An 11,129-nucleotide genomic window follows, 5' to 3' on the forward strand; every position below is an offset into this window, starting at 1 on the left:
AAAGGGACAAGCACTTTGCATTGAGTGTATCGCGTTCTTAAAAGACGCGCACAAATAAACGTGTTAAATTATACCATAAATAATATCAAGCTTACATAATCAAAGTAAATATTATTGGAACCTCAACTCGGATTTCAGATCTCCCATTCAGGCTCCAATGCCGTATTTCGTCTACTTATCTGATTTGGCAACCAATAATAAACATTGGCAGTTTGTGAATTTGTATAACATCTGTGTTTTCGTTGTCAAACGGTGGCTGTGTCATTGGTAATGATTTATACTATGTTTGGATATCTGTCTAATTCCATCTGCAGCCCCGCTCACTACGTAGGCGTCACTCATCACACTGCACGAAGCCAAGGCTGAATTAGCAAACTGAAACCAACTATTAAGGGCTACAATTGTAAAACACCGAGTGCCAATGTTTACTAAAGCTGCATGTCCCCAGTCCGCCTCGCGGTTAACCAGATCGCCGGGAGTCGTTTCCTTCTGCCGGTTCATGGAATCCTGCCGAAAGAAATTCACAGAGATTTATTAAATCATGTTTGGAAAGTGTGGGGACGCCGCGTGTGAAGAGAATGAAAACACAATTAAGCCAGTGAATAGGGGTTGGGGGGAGCGAAGGAAGGAAAGATAAAACGCCATTTAGTGCAATACATAAAAGGTGGGATATTACAATAACGTTCATTACATTGAGTAATGAAACGAGGAAATGACAAACAGAAGCAAAATACTGCTGGAAATCTGAAATAAAAGCAGAAAATGCTGGAAACGCTCAGCAGCTCAGGCAGCATCTGTGGAGAGAGAAACAATTGTCAGGTAAAATGCACATTGGAAACGCCGATTGGAAAGCTGTTGCTGAACATACTGCAGGTTGCTCTGTGCTTTGGACTCTGTTGTTTACTGTCGGTTTAATAAACCTCACGGCCCAGCTATTCACGCCGATCTTTTTACAGTGTGGATAGCGATACCGAAGGACCGATTCTCTTACCTTGGACCTTGGGGGCAGTATTTCCGAAAACGATGAGCCCACTGTCTGTGACAGGCGATGCGAATTCAGATGAAGTCATGCAGAAACTTCGATCTGACCAAGAAGTTGGTCACTCTGCTTCGAAATATGTTTTTTTTTGTCTCGGTGACAAACCGATCTTGCAAAACGAGAGGGGTATTACATTTAAAATAGGATGTAACGGGAACTCACCCCCAGTCCATGTTGTGTTTGTGCCCTGACTCTGTCAGTCAAGGTGAATTACAACATTAATGCATTCTACGCGTTCTTGTTTCTCGGACGATCTGCTGGGCTGGTCAAAGAAATCTCTGGAATCCGGCAAGACAGCTGTCACGCAAAACATGAGGTGGCAACGTGATTAGCATAGTTTGCTTCTTTAGTCAGTTCTAATAGCACTCGGATTACATTTCAGATGTTTCATATATGCAGTTTTGTCTGTGTTAAAGGCGCCTTTCATCCCGGGTTAAAAAGGTCCTGTGACATGAGATCACGCCTACCACTATGCCCGGAATGACAAGGAAGCTGTGGCCCTGACCGAGTCCTGGGTAAAGCTCCCAGCTTGGAAAATGACCTCATTCAGAGGCACCAATTTAATATATAAAGGAGGTTCAGGCTGGGAGCCTGATCAGAAGCTTGCAGTTGGCCACTGAGGGAACTCGGCTGTTTTCAAGGAGCCCTGCAACCCAATAACTACAGGCAACATGGTGATGCTACGAGTTGAAGATCTGGTAGGAACTTTGATGCAATCAACCCCTATTATTAAAGATACCATAAGCAACGGTTGTTTAATTAAGCATGAATTACGGTTTATATGTATGTCCCTGTTAGTGATAAATATCCCACACCTAGGTTTTTGTTTTGTGCCTCTATTGTCATTCATCAATTGTGCATTGTCTTATAACACAGGATTCGCTGATACAGATAATAGGAACACTATTTGATGTATGAATCTTATATATGATCTTGCATTAGTTTATTTCAGCAATAACTATTTATAATAGTCACAGTTAAATGTTTTATTACAGACAGGGAAACACGCTAACAATTTAATAAATTGTGATTATACAGAATGGTAATAATAAATTACTGAATGAGAATAAGACACAATATCATGTATATATAATCGTTTCTTTATTGGTGGGGTTGGATAACTTGGCGTTTAAACGGTCACAGCAGCGATAGTATATTGGTTAGAAAGATACATTATTAAACCAGCCAAAACTCCTACACTTTATGGACAGTTCATATTATTAGATGACACTCGCAATGCATTCAGACGTGAACTTTACTGTTTAGAAATATATTTCAGATGGGCTTATCGAACAGTTTAACTGGGCTGAGATATTGTCTGTAATTTCATCCACATTAACACAAGTTCCTCCTGAATTGCATTTCGAATTTGGAAAACTGGAGTTGGTGGTAATGCAAGTCTGCTCTGTTGAATGAGGCCGGGACACTGGACTATAGCTGCTACAGTGAACTGGGTTCTGTAAGGTTGAGCTCAACGGGACTGAAGAGGCCTCCTTCATTCAAACTGATTTGGTGTCTTTTCCACCAGGTGACTGGCAAGAAGAGTGAGGTTAAATCCGGGGGCTGGGAGGCCGGTCCGCGGAGGGTGCAAGAGGAGTTTGGAAATGGAGAATACTGTTCTGCGGTGGCAATCGAGAAACAGGATGACCTGAAAACACAGACAGAGCCCTTTCTGTTCCTACCCAGCCACAGGCACCAGACGGAGAAACTACAGCCAGTGCCACACAGCAAAAATGTACGTCCCATGGGGAAATGCTAATGTAACATGCCTCGTATTAAATGGCCAGCGACTCATTGCTCCAGCTCATATTGAACAGCGGGTCTAATTCAATTCTATTTGCAGCCTGATACCATCCAAATTACAATTAATTTACCTTTCGACTCCTTGGGTTTTTAGATGATGATGGGGGTCCCAGCGGTGGGATGTGCTTAGCTTTCATTAACGATTGTCGCTGTTGTTTTTAGATAAAGCCAACAGAACAGAGGCTGAAACTTGAAACTATCGATGATCTTCAACTCATCATCAAGTTGAAGAAGAAGAAGCAATCCAAGGCCATTGTCGTGGAACCCCCAAAAGAGCAGGAACCGGAAACTATAGTAAGTTCAAGGCAACAGACACAAAAGTAAGGAAATTATGAAAAGGAGCTCGTCTTCTGAAAACTAACCCGTCCTTTGCTCTGTCCCAGAATGAACCTGTAGATGTGGAAACCTTTTGGAAGGCGGCAGTGGACAATAGATTCCTTGTGATTGAGAAATACCTGGCGGATGGGGGCAATCCAGATGTTTGTGACCAGGTAAAAAAAAGGTCAAGCCAATCAATGCAATGATTTTTTTTGTAATTCTGGCTGATTAAAAGAAACGAAACAATCCCCGTTGTTTATACAGTTTAACAGGACTGCCATGCACCGCGCCTGCTCAGAGGGGAATGAAGAGATTGTATTGAAACTACTCGAAGCTGGAGCCTCCACTGAGTGTCGAGATATGGTACTGACCCCGTCGTCATTATCTACCTATCCCGTTCCGACACACCAACGGGTGAAATGAGTGATGCAAAAATCATGTACTTCAGGGCAGCATTTTGGGTTAAGAACTTTAATGATTTCTTACAATGACTGCATGGAAACGTGCTTGCCAATTTTTTTGGTTTGAGGAGGGAACACGAGGCAAAAAGAGCTGAGTGTCATTGCTGTCTGTACACACATGGCTGCGATTTGACATGATTTATGCCATCACATCATGTGATTGCAAACATTTTTCATGACTCTTTAATTTACATTAATTGCGAACTACTCACTATCCATAATAATAATACAATAAACTTGCTTCTGGTACAGCTCAATGCAACGGCGGCCCATTGGTCCTGTCGCGGAGGGAGCCTGGAGGTTCTGAAAATCTTGTTAAATAAAGATGCAAATGTAAACGCCAAAGACAAGGTGAGCAGTTGTCCATATAATCAAATATCTCACCGCTTGCAGTAAAGTCAATTTGACAATAACTGCTGTCTTTTTTTGTTTAATGCAGTTATGTAGCACTCCTTTACACGTCGCTGTCAGAACTGGACATTATGAATGTGCTGAACACCTTATCGCATGTGGAGCAGATCTGAATGCCAGAGATATAGTACGTATCAACTCATGTACAAAGGAATTTCTTTCTTTCTATCTATCTATCTATCTATTATAGTAGATGATTATACTGGGCTTGCTTCTTCTGTAAAAGATAGTTGTAAAAGACCAGATTGTGACACAGTGTCTTCATTCCTACAACAGGATGACTGACTGGTACCATGGGTTCACTTATTAGACCACTGGGAACTGGGTTCAAATCCAGCCCAAACTTTTCGGATAGAGTTGTACTATCTGAAAGGAGTTTGGAAAATTTCAACTCAGTTCTTAAGGAGCATGGAACCACAACACAAAACTAGCTAAAGCTCTACAGTAAAAGTGACCATGAAGCTGTCGGATTACTCTAAAAGCCCAACTGGTTCACTAATTTCCTTTCGTGAAGGGAACCTTCCACCCTTACCCGGCCTGGCCTATATGTGACTCCAGTCCCACACCAACGTGGTTGACTCTTAACTGCCCTCTGAAGTGGCCTAGTAAACCACTTCATTGTATCACAGTTTAAGAAGAAGGCCCACCACCACTTTCCCAAGGCAACTATGGATGGCAATAAATGTTGGCCTTGCCAGCGACGCCCACATCCTGAGAATGATGTTTTAAATTGGCAATCACAAGGACACCTGGTATGGAAAATGGAAATGCCATCCTGGTAATAGAAGATGCTTGTTTGAGGCTCAGATTAAAGTCAATTGTTGAGGCAGAATAAAAGGAACTATAATTGATATATAAGTCCTGAATACTAGTGTTCATGCTGAAAAGGCGATTTCCAATAGCAGACCACCTCTCCAATGATCTGAAAATATTTCCTATATGTGCCATGTTGGGATATCATGCCTCAAATTAACAATACCGCCTAAGTGAAGTACCAAACACTGGGCATGGGAAGCTCTCCTGACTCCTTTATAAAATGCCACACCATCAGATCAAGGTACAGGTGGCGGCCCAAATGTAGGAGCACATCTAGCAAACGGGCCTAACCTACACCCAGCTCCCTCAGATGGAAGGATCTGAGAAAGTGCCGGGAGCACAGTTCTGGAGGCAGTGAAAAACGAGACCATTTTTCATAAGGCCAACAGGATGACTATTATGGCTGTTGCTGTTGCTGTTTTTGGACATAGTGTCAAAGTTGTCTGCCACTGCTGCTGCAGGCCTCTTGGGCTTTCTGCAATGGTTGACTTTCCTCCACCCCCACCCCACTTGTGGGCACAGGCCCCTACGAAGGGATGGGTCTGCATCAGGGGAACATCGGGCATCCGCAGACGATCGGAGTGTAGAAAGACAGGCTGGTTCATTTCAGGTCAAGTGGAGGGCAGTCATGGAAGGACTTGTGCCCAGGCTGGTGGTGGGGCGGGGTGGCGGGTGGCAGCTCACGTTTAAATATTTAATTATGGGAGCTTACAATTGTATCAGCATTGCAATCACTTTAATTTGGGTACAGTATCTGTAATCTACCCGTTGCGTAGTGATAAAGGATATTCATATCACTGGCTGGCGCCCTAAGTCTTGGCTTTGCCAACCTGTGCCTAAGCTGTATTAACTTGGGTGAGTGGGCTGTGTCCCTGCATCCAGAGAGATGGACTTGTTTTCGGGCAAACGGAAGCTTTGCCTCCGTGGATTTCTCAGTAGTTTGGTTTGGAGTATTTTGAACATGAAGATGGGTTTCCGCCTGTGTCACAATACGCAGTTGGTGAAAGCAGAATCGTTTTGTTGAATAGTAACCTTCATCTCCCAAATGTCACTTTCTGAAGGAAGGGGACACTCCTATGCATGATGCAGTCAGACTGAGCCGTTACCGATTGATGAAGCTTCTGATGATTTACGGAGCCAACCCGACTTTAAAAAACTGCGTAAGTACAATAATCGATAAACCTTTACAGGATTTAAAGCTGAATTACTGAAGTTAGATTCTTTGAAGATTGTTAAAACAAATCACATAATTTATGACACATCTTGAAGAGCCTGTATCAGGATAGTGAGTGGATGATTAACGGCACGGCCAGGGGTGCGCTTAAAGCATATTTGAGAAGATGATATAACAGACACCAAGGCAACATTAGGACCCACTGTAAACTTATTATTACAAGGCCCTTTGATTTTCGGGTTTTATTTTTCTCGTGAATGTGTATTTAAAAGTTAGGGGAGATCGGCTGCCAGCAGATACATAGCGGGAGAATTTCCTCCGGGCTTTTGCGCTCCACCGCTGTAACTTCGGCGGAAAATCTATTTGCAAGTTTACGTGGAGTTTCTGTCAAAGTTACAGCGGTGGAACGCGAGAAGCCCCGAGGAAATTCAGCCCTCGTCCTCCCCCTACTCTATGCGCTTTCAGGTCAAGAATCTTCATAACCAGAACATTTCGGGCTTAATCAGCAAAGCAATTTTATAAGGAAGAAAATACTTTTAACAGAGTATATTTCCGGGTTTGGCTGATTTAACTTTAATTTCGGAATTCATGATTTGAGTGGTAATTATAGGGTTTAATCAGGTGGAGCCGTGAAATCAGAAGGCTTATTTGTGATTAATAATGTATAATTATAATTAGATGGAGCATATTGTTTCTCACACACCTGCGGAATAAACAAATACATCGGAAAGCACAGTAGTTGATTTTCTCCTCAGTCAATCACACACAATTAGAAGGATCACATGCAGTACCAGATTATAGGCTATAAATATTTTTAAATTTTCACATCTTCCTTGTTTAAACTGTGCAAATAATATTGGCAAGTGGGATTTCCTAAGATAGAATGCAAAATACATTCAATCACTCAATTGTCATCACTTAAAAGTCACAAATGACATCATTTGTGACTGTGATAGTGGTAAACTATCCCTCCTCGTCCTTCTCGACCTGTCTGCAGCCTTTGACACGGTTGACCTCACCATCCTCCTCCAATGCCTCTCCACCATTGTCCAGCTGGGTGGGACTGCACTCCCTGGCTCCATTCTTATCTACCTGATTGTAGCCAGAGAATCACCTGCAATGGCTTCTCTTCCCCCTCCTGCATCATTACCTCTGGTGTCCCCCAAAGATCTATCCTTGGCCCTCTCCTATTTCTCATCTACATGCTGCCCCTTGGAGACATCATCCAAAAACACAATGTCAGTTTCCACATGTACACTGACAACACCCAGCTTTACCTCACCACCTCCTCTCTCGACCCTGCCTCTGTCTCTAGACTGCTTTTTCGACATGAGCAGAAATTGCCTCCAACTAAATATTGGGAAGACTGAAGCCAATGTTTTTGGTCCCGCCACAAACTCAGTTCCCTAGCCACTGACTCCATCCCTCTCCCTAACATCTGTCTGAGGCTGAAACACACTGTTCGCAACCTTGGTGTCATATTTGACCCTGAAATGATCTTCCAACCACATATCTGTGGCCTAACTAAGACCGCCTATTTCCACCTCTGTAACATCGCCCGTCTCCACCCCTGCCTCAGCTCATCCACTGCTGAAACCCTCATCCCTGCCTTTGTTACCTCTAGACTTGACGATTCCAATGCACTCCTGGCTGGCCTCCCACGTTGAGATCATCCAAAAACTCAGCTGCCCATGTCCTAACTCGCACCAAGTCCCATTCACCCATCACCCTTGTGCTCGCTGACCTACATTGGCTCCCGGTTAAGCAACACCTCGATTTCAAAATTCTCATTTGTGTTTTCTCCATGGCCTCGCCCCTCCCTATCTCTGCAATCTCCTCCAGCTCCACAACTCCCGCCGAGATATCTGCACTCCTCTAATTCTGCTCTCTTGAGCATCCCTGATGATAATCGCTCAACCATTGGTGGCCGTGCCTTCTGTTGCCTAGGCCCTATGCTCTGGAATTCCCTGCCTAAACCTCTCTGCCTCTCTACCTTTCTTTCCTCCTTTAAGATGCTCCTTAAAACCTACCTCTTTGACCAAGCTTTTGGTCACCTGCCCTAATTTCTCCTTATATGGCTTGGTGTCAATTTTTTTGTCTTATAATACTCCTGTGAAGCACCTTGGGACTTTTTACTGCGTTAAAGGCACTATATAAATACAAGTTGTTGTTGTTAATACTTTTTATCATTGCTTTCCAAAGTTCACTCAACCTTCATTGATAGGCAGTGTAACCATTATAAATGTGTTGTTTGTGGACAGATGCTCTGTCCATTATAATTAGCTGTACAATATATTGAGTTTGCAGTGAGAATCTTCAAAATTAGTGAGTATAGTCTACTGCTGATTATCTGATGTAATTTTTCATACTAGAAAATTTGAATTATTCAACAATTTCCATTACGCAATGTAAATATCACAGCAAAGTGGGAATTCGGTGCTTAAACAATTGAATTGCAAGATAATTTGAATTAAACAACTTTAAGTGGCATAGTTTGCAGAGTAATCAGTTGATTTTAAAGGCAGCTACTCCATTGATATCATTGTGGAGTTGACAAGTTTACAGAGCCTGTTTAAACGTGTTCTTGTACTTTTGAGTGTAACACCAACTGATTGCTATGTCAGCCAGTGTTACATTCAGCATACACTGTGCTCAACCCCACAGCACCATATTTATAGCGCTAGGCTCTGTAAAGTCTACACCTCCACAGCATTGATCTCAACAGAGCTGCTCATTTTAAACTCAGCAGTGGTCCTTAGGGAGAGCTTTGGGAGATGCAATTAAAGTGTAGTACAGGAATTGTCTGGACTCCAAATATGATCAGTTTGCAAGATCAACACGTATTTATCTTGTAACAACACAATTTTTTTTTAAACTGAAGAGCAGAAGTACTGCAAATCTTTAAAGACAAAAGCTGGAAATACCACAGGTCAGTTAGCAGTAGTGGAGAAAACAGATAACTTAAATGTTTCAGGATATAAGCCCATCAGAGCTGAAAAAAATGAAAGATGAACAAGCATTTACAGTAATAGAATTAGAACCAAGGGGGAGGAGGAGGGGGAGGGAAGTGTCAGTGGACTGACCTGTCACCTGATTAAAAGAAAAAGCAGAGATTATTAGATGACCAACATGATTTTTACATCAGATAATAGAGAAGTATGAGAGAAATTAAAGACCTTTGAGAGACAAAGCACATGTGAATAGCTAAGGCAGTGGGAAGCAACCCAAGGAAGGGATTAGAAACTGGGTTGAAAGCCTGTAGATTAGGTCTGAAATTAGAACAGGAGAAACTGGCAAATAGAATGGGGTACCCCAGCCCCAAATGTCTTTCCTGTTCTGTGCACATAATGTAATTGCACTGTAAAACCATTGAAGCTTTGAGTATAACTACAACAGAGTATTTCCATTAGAATTTAATAACATTTTAATACTTTCTTGTTACAATATTGAATTGTAATAATTGCATTATATAATTAGTGCTGTCTTATTACAGAATGGGCAGACACCGTTAGATCTTGTTCTGCAGTGGCAAACTGGCACAAAGGAAATCCTTAACCAATTTATGGAAAACTCGCAGAAGTCATCAAAATGAAGTTTGCTGCAGTACGGAGAAAAGAGACCCCCCACCCCACCTCCCCCAAGGATGCCAGGTGCATTCGCCTGATGTGACAATTTGTGAGAAATTCAACACACTCACAATACACATGTCATTAGAATTGACTTCAGTAATCAAAACTCGATGTGATAACGTGATAATCTATTGCAATTGCTTCAGTTCGTGACTTGATGAAAATGGACTAAGAGACCTGGAAAGTCAAGATTGTTTTTAATGAACATTGGAATCTCTGTTGACCTTTTTGACTGCCAGTAACAAAGTTTACTCTGGGAATCTGAAGTTGAAGGAACAAGGTTGGAGTACACTGGAGAACTGAAAGTTGGAGTGGTTTGTTGGTGCAGGGCTGAAGTTTTAGACATACTGTTGGGATAAGGTTTTTAAACACCTGCTTAAAGGGTTTCACTATTCTACAACTAATTAGCAATGGTGAAATTAAGTTCTATAACCATCCCTCCATTAAGTCTATTGAAATGGCAATACAGCTATTTAAAGTAATTTCTTATTTAAAAGATAGTTGGATTTGAAACTGGGATCTTGGATGAAATGAAGGTATGGGTAAGTCCTGTAAATGGAAAGTCAATAACTGAGGATATATGAAGCTTATGAACTGAATCATTAGGATGTAATTGACTATATGATGTAAAATTTGTATATTTATATAATGTTTTAAATTTGTAAATTTTGTACGCATTTTAAGTATTTACTGTTATTTATCTGCAACTGAAGTAAAGAGAAGCAAGGCTACTTTTACAAATGGCATATGATTCCAATAGTTTGGATAAAATATGAATGAATGTGTTTTCTTTAATATTGGGTGGCACAATAATGGAGTGCAGCTGGAGGCAAGTTTACCAAGAACAGATGTCTCCCAACTTTTATATTGGTGGTTGCTGAGAGAACAGGAAGACTTGGGAATTTGTACTGTCGTACCGCCATGGCACGTGGCAGAACAGAATGCAACCCAAGCTCAGCAAATGTTGGCGAGGCCCTTGCGCCACTGGCGGGCTCTTGTGCCCAACCTGTGCTTTTGGATAATTGTGGGCAGGCTGCCCGAGATTACATGCGTGTGAACTCAGCCAGCACCGCGGAGTCTCACACTGTTTTGCCTTATGTCTTCTACATAAAAGGGACAATTTCTCACATAATATTTGAAGTTATATTGAGTTCTATTTTAAACAAAAGCTTTTGTACTGTTTTTTCTGGATTTTTAATTGGGATTTTCTCAGAAAACAATATTGTACACAGAACAAAAATAAAATATGAATATGGGATTGAGACTTTTCTATCATTTCAGACATGCTAATAACTACATCTATATTCACATCACAGTGCTGACATTTGTGAAGATAAAGGATACAAAACCACAGCCCATTAAGGTATCAATGCTACCTGATAAGCAAGTGTGATTAAGTAATTCAAAAGACCCACTAATCTTCTGCTGTAAGGCTAAAGCTGTCAATTCAGTGTGTGACAGAGCAGAGATGCAAATAA

General features: G+C 41.7%; 1 protein-coding gene across 1 annotated transcript; it reads left to right on the plus strand.

The window, feature by feature from the left end:
* Positions 1-1,597: 1,597 nt before the first annotated feature.
* On the plus strand, positions 1,598-10,907 carry LOC147113582 (ankyrin repeat domain-containing protein 1-like). Its single transcript, XM_085994826.1, has 9 exons — positions 1,598-1,737; positions 2,568-2,774; positions 3,005-3,136; positions 3,226-3,333; positions 3,425-3,523; positions 3,874-3,972; positions 4,061-4,159; positions 5,910-6,008; positions 9,516-10,907. The coding sequence occupies exons 1-9, from the start codon at positions 1,711-1,713 to the stop codon at positions 9,612-9,614; spliced, it is 969 nt and encodes a 322-aa protein (XP_085850952.1). The 5' UTR covers positions 1,598-1,710; the 3' UTR covers positions 9,615-10,907.
* The last annotated feature ends 222 nt before the right edge of the window (positions 10,908-11,129 follow it).

Source organism: Somniosus microcephalus, chromosome 8, assembly GCF_052327205.1.
Source record: "Somniosus microcephalus isolate GS21.2 chromosome 8, FLI_Smic_1.0, whole genome shotgun sequence".
Taxonomy (NCBI): Eukaryota; Metazoa; Chordata; class Chondrichthyes; order Squaliformes; family Somniosidae; genus Somniosus; species Somniosus microcephalus.

Excerpts from the sequence above, each read along its gene's own strand:
- LOC147113582 (XM_085994826.1), top strand. The coding sequence starts at position 1,711 with ATGGTGATGCTACGAGTTGAAGATCTG. Across the intron at positions 3,137-3,225 it reads AGCAGGAACCGGAAACTATA|AATGAACCTGTAGATGTGGA; the intron begins GTAAGTTCAAGG and ends GCTCTGTCCCAG. Across the intron at positions 6,009-9,515 it reads ACCCGACTTTAAAAAACTGC|AATGGGCAGACACCGTTAGA; the intron begins GTAAGTACAATA and ends GTCTTATTACAG.